The sequence below is a fragment of the Equus przewalskii genome, chromosome 3, assembly GCF_037783145.1.
Source record: "Equus przewalskii isolate Varuska chromosome 3, EquPr2, whole genome shotgun sequence".
NCBI classification, from domain to species: Eukaryota; Metazoa; Chordata; class Mammalia; order Perissodactyla; family Equidae; genus Equus; species Equus przewalskii.
This window is the reverse complement of record NC_091833.1, coordinates 6,538,032-6,546,911: the sequence shown is the minus strand read 5'-3', so window position 1 is coordinate 6,546,911 and position 8,880 is coordinate 6,538,032. Positions and strand designations below refer to the sequence as shown.

The 8,880-nt window shown below is 60.8% G+C and overlaps 1 protein-coding gene across 1 annotated transcript; it reads left to right on the top strand.

Moving 5' to 3' along the window:
* Nucleotides 1–1,002: 1,002 nt before the first annotated feature.
* Nucleotides 1,003–4,381, top strand: IRX3 (iroquois homeobox 3). The gene is made up of 4 exons (XM_008513159.2): nucleotides 1,003–1,981; nucleotides 2,145–3,255; nucleotides 3,435–3,501; nucleotides 3,972–4,381. Exons 1-4 carry the CDS (start codon nucleotides 1,718–1,720, stop codon nucleotides 4,024–4,026), a joined length of 1,497 nt encoding a protein of 498 aa, XP_008511381.2. The 5' UTR covers nucleotides 1,003–1,717; the 3' UTR covers nucleotides 4,027–4,381.
* The last annotated feature ends 4,499 nt before the right edge of the window (nucleotides 4,382–8,880 follow it).

Sequence of the window (8,880 nt, the reverse complement as noted above, 5' to 3'; positions counted from 1 at the left end):
CGTCCTCATTCGTGGAGGTGGGCGCCCGGATACCGGGGTTTCAGGTTTGATTTAGGACATATCCCACTATAAAACTAAAAGTCTTGCCTCCCATCCCTACCCGAGATGGTGGGAGGATCCTTGTAGAAAGAAAACAGGTTGGCGCGGCGACCAGAGAGCAGGGGAAGGGGTAATGAAACGAAGATCTCTGCAGACCGAAAATTCCAGTATACAAACTTCTCGAAGTGCTCTCCGAAAGTTCCTAGAGCCTCCTCGACCCGGCCCTCTGCGCCTCCCCATCCCAACCATCCCAACCCGCCTATGGCACTGCAGGCTCCACCTTCCCGTCTTGGATCCCCAGGACCCCGGGGCGTCCACCCTCCAGACCCTCGGCCGAGCCCGCCATTTCTGATAAGGGATTCGCACTGGGACACAGGCTGCGTTAACGTGGCAAATTTCAGGGTTTGGTCCTCTTGGGTAGGGGGCTGCTTCGCCCCCCTGGGTAGTGAGATAGCCTTTGAAGAGTGGACTAGAACGCACCCACCCACCCCTCCGCCCCCGACCCTCGCGCTCTCTTCTAGCTCCCCCGCCATGCCGCTGAGAGTGGCCAGGAGTCCGGAGGTGCGAGCTGCACAGGGGGCCCGGCCAGGGTGAAGCCCCAGTGCCTGCCCCAGACGGAGATCTCCTTCCCACCCAGGCCCCGAGCCGGGGCGAGCGGCGAGGTGCCGAGGGGCGAGGGGAGAGCTGACCCTCCACTAACCCGCGTCCCCGCCCCTCCCGCGCCCCTTCCTGGCGCAGGCCGGCCGGGCGGGGAGGGACTCTGAGCGCCTGGCTCCCGCCCCGCCCCGCCCCGCCCAGCGCACAGGATCCGCGGGGGTGGGCGGCCGCGCCTGGAAGGCGCCCCGGCGATTGGCGACTCGGGAAGGAGACGCGAGGAAAAGTCGAATAAGAGGACGCGACGTCAGACCCGAGATTTGGGGAAGGGCGAGGGAGGGGGCGAGGGAGGGGGCGAGGGAGGGGGCGAGGGAGGGGGCGGACACACAGACGCAGATACGGACATACACTTCCCTCCCCCAGCATAGCACCCTAAGTGTCCACAACTTTAGGCCGCCTTAGCCCAGAGCGCAGAGACCAAGGGTGGACGCGGGGGGAGTGCTGTTTGAGTAAGGAGAAAAAAAGAGAGAAGAGTGAAGGGAACAGAAAGGGGAGAAAAAGGAATAGCGAGAAAGGGAAAGAGGAGAGAGAAGAGTTTCCTAGCGTCCAGGAGAGTGAAAGCCCGAAGGAGCGGAAGCGATCCTGGGGGGAAGAGGAGTGCAGAGAGGGGAGGGGAGAGGAAGGGCGAGGAGGGGAGTGAAAACTAGAGGAGGGCGAAGGAAGCGAGGCGCGACACTGCTCGGGGAGAGGAGGGCAGTGAGGAGCGCGGCGCGGGCAGAGGCTGCTCCGGCTGCCGAGAGGAGGGAGAGCCGCACAGAGAGGAGGGGCTTGCGGGCCCGTAGAAATGTCAATCAGAGCCCGGAGCCCCGGGAATCTCCGCCAATCTGTTCGGACCTGACCTGGCTCCTCGCCGCCGCCGCCGCCGCCGCCGCCGCGGGAGCAGATCAATAGGCAAACGCGGAGCGCAGCGCAGCGCGGCCCCAGCCCGGCCCAGCCCCCGATGCGCGCCGGAGCCCGCGGGCGGCGCTGAGCTGGGCCGCCCCGGGGGCCGGACCCCCTCTCCGTCCGTGCCCCGCGGGCCACCATGTCCTTCCCCCAGCTCGGATACCAGTACATCCGCCCGCTCTACCCACCCGAGCGCCCGGGGGCCGCCGGCGGCGGCAGCGCTGGGGCCCGGGGCGCCCCGGGAGCCGGAGCTTCGGAGCTGGCAGCCTCCGGGTCTCTGTCCAACGTGCTCTCATCCGTGTACGGAACACCCTATGCTGCGGCAGCAGCGGCGGCCGCCGCCGCCCAAGGCTACGGTGCCTTCCTGCCCTACGCCGCCGAGCTGCCCATCTTCCCGCAGCTGGTAAGCACCCGGGGAGCCGGGGATGGGGAGTTGGAGCAGGGGCGCCGGGCAAGGTGAGCGCGCGGGAGTACACTAGCGGGGCCTGGGCCGGGAGGGTGGAGGCGGCCACCGCTCGTGCTTATCCTCCTCCGCGGGTGTCCCTTCCTTCTCCATGTGCGTACAGGGCGCGCAGTATGAGCTGAAGGACAGCCCGGGGGTGCAGCATCCGGCTGCAGCCGCCGCGTTTCCGCACCCGCACCCTGCTTTCTACCCTTACGGCCAGTACCAGTTCGGGGACCCGTCCCGTCCCAAGAACGCCACCCGCGAGAGCACTAGCACGCTCAAGGCCTGGCTCAACGAGCACCGCAAGAACCCCTACCCTACCAAGGGCGAGAAGATCATGCTGGCCATCATCACCAAGATGACCCTCACCCAGGTGTCCACCTGGTTCGCCAACGCGCGCCGGCGCCTCAAAAAAGAGAACAAGATGACGTGGGCGCCCCGCAGCCGCACCGACGAGGAAGGCAACGCTTACGGGAGCGAGCGCGAGGAGGAAGACGAGGAGGAGGACGAAGAAGACAGCAAACGCGAACTGGAGCTGGAGGAGGAGGAGCTCGGAGGGGAGGAGGAGGACACGGGGGGCGACGGCCTGGCTGACGACGACGAGGAAGAGGAGATCGATTTGGAGAATTTAGACGGCGCGGCCGCGGGGCCTGAGCTGGCCCTGGCTGGGGCGGTGCACAGGGAAGGCGACCTCAGCCTGGGACCCATTTCAGACTCCAAGAATAGCGACTCGGACGACAGCTCCGAAGGCTTGGAGGAGCGTCCACTGCCGGTCCTGAGTCTGGCCCCAGCGCCACCGCCGGTGGCCGCTGCTCCGCCATCTCCGCCCTCGCCCCCCACGAGCATGGACCCCTGCGCCCCCGCCCCCGCGCCCGCCTCAGCCCTGCAGAAGCCCAAGATCTGGTCCCTGGCCGAGACGGCCACAAGCCCAGACAACCCGCGCCGCTCGCCTCCGGGCGCGGGGGGTTCTCCCCCCGGGGCCGCCGTCGCGCCCCCAGCCCTGCAGCTCTCTCCGGCCGCCGCCGCCGCGGCTCACAGACTCGTCTCAGCGCCGCTGGGCAAGTTCCCCGCTTGGAGCAACCGGCCGTTCCCAGGTCCGCCGCCTGCCCCACGCCCGCACCCGCTCTCCCTGCTCGGCTCGGGCCCTCCACACCTGCTGGGACTTCCCGGTGCCACGGGTCACCCGGCCGCCGCCGCCTTCGCTCGGCCAGCGGAGCCCGAGAGCGGAACAGGTGACTGCTGAGCGCAGGATGCGGGGAGGGGGACCCTGGGGGTCGCGCTGGGGCAGGCAGAGTCTGGGCAGGGCCCCCGGGGCGCAGGGCGCTCGCCACCCCGCGCCCGCCTCCCATGGCCCTGAGCGCGGGAACGGAGCGCTCTAAAGGGCCTCCTCTTTCTTCCTGGCTTCCCTCAGATCGCTGTAGTGCCTTGGAAGTGGAGAAAAAGTTACTCAAGACAGCTTTCCAGCCCGTACCCAGGCGGTAAGAGACCTCCAGGTGGGGATGGGGCGGGGGTACAGGCAGGCGCGGGGAGGAAAGAACGCAGAGCGAAAGCGGGCTTCTGCCCCGGGGGACGCAGCTGGGACGCGCTTTAAAAGGAGACGAAACGCACTCCTGTCCCCGCGGGCCCAGAAACTGCTCGGCAGTCCCAGTGCAGGCGCCTGGCGCGGCCCAGGGTGCGGCGCTGTGGAAACCCGAGCCTGGCCGGGCCAGCAGGCCCTGAGAGCCGGCGGCGGCTGGGTGGCCACCTCCTTCCAGCCGCAGTCCTCGGCTCCTGACGCCTCCGACCCATCCTATAGTTGAGCCAGCAGACCAGCATCTCCATCTGGACATCCCTTTCCACTGGGACGCCCCCTTGTCCCGGGTCTCAGCCTCAGGTCGGGCCCCCCAGTCCTAGGCAGCGTCGGCGTCCCTAATTGTCCCTCCTTTCTACCACTGCCTCTCTCTTTCAGGCCCCAGAATCATTTGGACGCCGCTCTGGTCTTATCGGCTCTCTCCTCATCCTAGTTCTTTTTAAAAAAAATTTTTTAAATCGTTGTAATAATTGTAAAAAAAAAAAAATCACTCTGTATAGTTATGACTTGTAAGCATGTCCGTGTATGAATACCTAAAAAAGAAAACTAAACAAACAAAAAAAGAAATGAAACAAGTTCCCTCAGTCTTCCCCAGGTCGCTTCTGTGCCCCACCTTAGCTAAGTTTGTGAGGTTTGTTCGGTTGATTTGGGGGGTGGAGTTCCAGTGAGAATAAGCGTGTCTGACTTTTTTTGTATATACAGAAAAATGTACATATGTGTGAACCAAATTGTACAAGAAAGTATCTATTTTTGGCTAAATAAATGAGCTGTTGCCACTTTGACTATAACCCGCCTGTCTGCCCCCGGCCGGATCCGTTTGGTCTTTTTGTTTTGTTCTGCCCCCACCCCCTCCAATGTTTGAAGCGTCGCCCGAGAATCTGCAGAAAGAAAGAGAGCTGGACCGTGCGGCGAGCAGAGAGCAGAGCGAGCAGCGCGGAGGGGACGCGCGGCGGGGCCCCGGCGCCGCGGGAGGAGAGGCGGCTGGAGCAGCGCCTGGGGCGCGGAGAGAGAGGGCGGAGGACACAGGTGGGAAACTGGGCCCAACCGGCCGGGCCACTGGAGCAACCGCGGCGTCATGGGGCCCTCTCTGGTGACATGGCAGAAAGACTTAGAGAAGGTTCTGGACGCAGAGCGGTGAGGTGGGGAGGGTCTCATAACTCCTGCGCCCCCATTCTTAGGTAAGCACAATTGAGGTTTTCTCAGTCTTGCATAAGGGGCTGTGCAAGCTCAGCTTCAAGCCCCGTTCCTACTACATTGCAGCCCCAGACTCCTGCTTATAGACAGAAGGGTGTGGGGTGGCGGTGAGTAGGGGGTGTATGGAGGAGCCAGGAGCCTAGGGGTGCACAGGTTTTCTTCTGGGTGACCGTGATCCGCCCAAATTGAGAGTTGGGGGCCCAGCGTCCTGGTGGCATCTGTGCATCCTGACACCCTCTGGGCGTTCCCCAAGTGCCCTGGAAGGGCAGCGCTCTGCGGCCCCGGCGAAGGGGTGGCGCATATTCGGGCTGTTGCACCATCCAGCCGGGATTCGGGCTCCAGGCCGGCGGGGATGGAGGGGGAGGGGAGGTAGGGAGTCGGGAAATTTGGGGCTGGAGCTCCCTCTACAGGACGAAAGGGCCGCCGAGCCTGCCTCCGCGCCTCTCCAGCCCGGCGGGCGTCGCGCCCCCTCCGCGCCCTGGTTTTTCTCTTTCAGTCCGCCGGCCTTGCCCAACTTGGACTTGGCGAAGTTGTAGGGAATGCTGCAAGAGGGACGCCTTGGGGAGCGAAGTGCGGGGTACCTTTTCACTATCTCTCTCTCCACGTTTAGTGAGTGAATTTACAGGGCGGCCAGATGTCTGGTGTTTGTCCCGCATGGTGGGGCATGTGACAATCTCGCGGGTCCCCGGAGAGGTTTGGGAGGAGCTTGCAGACCCGAAGCCAGGGAACAGGCACCGCGTCATACTGGGCACCTTGGAGGTTAGGTGGAGCCGAAGGAGCAGGAGTCTTGCAAGGACAGGTCCATGCGGGCACAGCTGCCAGCACCGCGCCTCCGGGGGACCCCCATCGAGGCGGAGCGGGCAGGTGTGGTGGCGCCCCAGGGGCGAGTGGGAAGGTGGGTCTGTCGGCGGGTGTGTCAGTCCGCAGCCCTTCGGCTCACTGGACGCTGGTGAAGCAGAGGCCGACACCAGGAAAGACGTGCCGAAGCTGGGGCTCGCTCCTCCAGCCAGCGCCTGCCCCGGAGGCCCGAGATGTGGCCGCGGCTCCCCCTCTTCCCACTCTTTGTTAATGATGTTACTGGGGTTCAGGCTTCTTCCCAGGTGGCGGGCTCAGACTGTGCTTATGCTCTGACCCTGGGCGCTACCCCCCCCCCCCCCCGCCCCCTCAGGTGGAGCCCGCTCCCACTGTCTGAGCCTTGAATGGAAGCGGCCCCTGGTCAGCATGAGTTCTTTACGTGGGCAACACCCCTGGCAGCCCTTCAGCTAGTGCCTCACAAGCTTCTCTGAAGCACAGACCTAGTTCCCCGACTTGTCCTGTGAAACTCTGGGCAGATAATTAACTTCTCTGTGCCCTATTTTCTCATCTGTAAAATGAGAATAAGGGCACCTACCTCTCAGGGTGGTTGTGAGGATGAGGGACAAAGCATGCCCAGTGCTGATGTGTGGTAGGTGGGGGAAACAGCCTTAGTCTTATAATTATATTCCAGAATCTCAGCCCCCACTCCTCAAATTCCAGGCAATATTCTGGCCATCCCTTCCCAACCGCCCTAAAAGTGAGGTGTCTGCATCAGGCATCTCCAGACCAGCTCAACCCAGGGGGAAAGGAAAGTTCTCAGGCAGGGGTGCAGCAGGAAGAAGGGGTGACAGAGAGGTCAGCTGGCTTTGCACACTGAGGGTGCAGCGAGGGAGGAAAAAATGCATGTGTCAGAGGGTAGGGGGTGGAGGGGCCGGGCGGAACAGAGAGGTATATCGCCATCCCTGGTATCTCTCCAGCGAAAACCTTGGGTTTGGTCAGCTCTTCACCATCCCATTCCAGCGATAACGGTCCTCCGACACACCAATTCTGCGCCCAGTGAAAGGGCAGTGTGTGCGGGTGCCGGAGGAGAGACGGCGTGAACCTGGGAGCACTTCCCATGTGTTTGTGTCTTCTCCACCCATAGAGCACATGGGCCCTCCAAATGGCCGTAAGGTGACCCTCATGAGATAACATGATCAAAACCAAGAAGAACCCCATGGACTTTTCAGCTAAAAGGGGAAGAAGAGCCTGTTCCCTTTCCCAGTCCTTTCATTTCACCAGGGAACAGGTCTTCATCATCCTCCATGGACCTCCACCCTGGTCCTCCTCTCATCTCCCTCCTTTCAGGAATCCTGGGAACCGCCTCCATCCTTTAGCCTCCAGCCCTAAAATTTAAAAAGGAAAAAGGAAGCAATGGGAGAGAGAGAAAGAGAGAGAGGGAAGCCAGAGAGAGAATGAGAGGAAGTGAATCTATGGGAATCCCATCCTTGGTCCTGATTAAGCTTCAATTAGAAATAAAATATGTCAATCACTGCCTGGAAGGGGTACCTGCTGTCCAGGCTGGTTATGCAAAGCATTCCACGGTGTGTGGGGATAATCAGTCAGGTCAGAGGAGAGAGAGTGTGTCACTGCTTCCCTCATTATCCGCAAGGAGCTGGAGGTGGGGGTGTGCCAGCAGGCCAGGGAGCCAGAGGAGAACAAAATTATCTCCCAGCGTGATGGCCCACCTCTGGGACTGGCACATCCGCAGTTCCCAGTGGATTTATTTTCAGTTGCGCACAGGCACGAGGGAGCAGGGTCCAGCCAGAAGGCGACATGGAAGGGCCAGCGCAGCAGAAACTGCAGAGAGGAAGGGAGGCTACAGCCACTCACTTGCCCCCGGTGAGGAGTGAGGAGAGGGCAGGGCCTCACCTACTGGGCAGATGTTCTCTGGGCACCTGGTGGGAGGTAGGACCAAAGGTTCCACTGTCTTAGGCCTGAGTTCTGGAAGGTTCGCAAGAGGGATTGAATGCTTGGGTAGGAATGAGATGTCAGACCTCTTCACTGGTTTGCTGGGAGTTTCTGTCAGGAACTCGCTTTGGTTCTAATTGTTTATATCTTTCTAGAAACATCCTCTGCATCCTGTAATTCCTGATCACACGTACTCTCTACCTCCATCAAATGAAAATGGGCAATTGCAGGGGTATAAAAATTGTGTCTGTGCATAGAGCTGTCTCCAACTTGAGTGGGGGCAGGTCTCGTCTTCTCCCGAGGCCCCACTTTCACCATCTGCAAAATGGAGGGCACGGGATTTGATGAGTTTACCCAAACTTTCTTACACATCCAAGGCTGCCCAGGATTAAGCATAATGGAGGGGGCCCTTAACCTCTCCAGACACCACCTCCTGATCCTAATTGGCCTCTGTCATCCCATCCAGCCAGCCAACTTGACCACATTAAAAATGTCCATCTATTGTGTGACCAACCCACCTTTGATGCAGCTCGCCCCTGAACAGAGGCTCCAGCCCCTCCAAAGGCCATCCTGAAAGTTTGGGTGGAAGACCCCACGAGGCCTCTCTTCCTGAGCGGGGAGGGGCGAGAGACCTGGAAAGCTCCTGAGAGTAGAACAGTAGTTCTCGGCTGGGTGAGCACCCCCTCCCCGCTCCCAGGTCATCGGCAGTGTCTGGAGAGATTTTCAGTTGTCATATCTGGTGGGCGTGCTACTGGCATCTCATGGGTCGTGAACAGGGTTGCTGCCAAAGGTCCTACAAGGAACAGGCCAGTCCCCCCAACAGAGAATTACCCGGTCCAAAATGTCAACAGTGCCGAGGTTGCAAAACCGTGGAGTCGAGGGAGGAGCGAGTTTCCTCCAGGTATTTTCTCCCAGAAACCACAGCTTTGTGGAGAGAAACATTAAAGCAGGGTGCTAAGTGGGACACTTTTGTTCTTTAAAAACTTTTGGCCCTGGAAGGGGGAAGTCGGGGTGAGAGAATGCAAACAGGAAACTATGCCAGCCTGGGAAAAAGAGAGAGTGGGTTCAGCCCAGCCTGGGGCCCGTGAGCCACTGGAGGTGGGACCGGCTCGGACGAGTAGGACAGAGTCAACCCCAAAGAACATGTGTGTCTCGAAAGTTGGGGCCTCTCTCCCCGGATATTTATATCAGGAGCAGGTTACTGGAATGTTCTTGCAGATGAAAGCTTAACTCCTGTGGTTTTGTCTCATAATTATTGCCACCTCTTAAGTGCTGCCAGCCCTTCTGTGCACATAAATGCGTCTATTTATTTACTTGGTTGCTTTCCCTGGGAGAGTGTGTGTGTATG

Bases quoted from the DNA above. Each gene is read 5' to 3' on its own strand.
- IRX3 (XM_008513159.2), top strand. From the start codon at position 1,718: ATGTCCTTCCCCCAGCTCGGATACCAGTACATCCGCCCGCTCTACCCA. The intron at 3,256-3,434 runs GTGACTGCTGAG...GGCTTCCCTCAG, and splicing joins GGAGCCCGAGAGCGGAACAG to ATCGCTGTAGTGCCTTGGAA. The intron at 3,502-3,971 runs GTAAGAGACCTC...TCTCTCTTTCAG, and splicing joins TTCCAGCCCGTACCCAGGCG to GCCCCAGAATCATTTGGACG.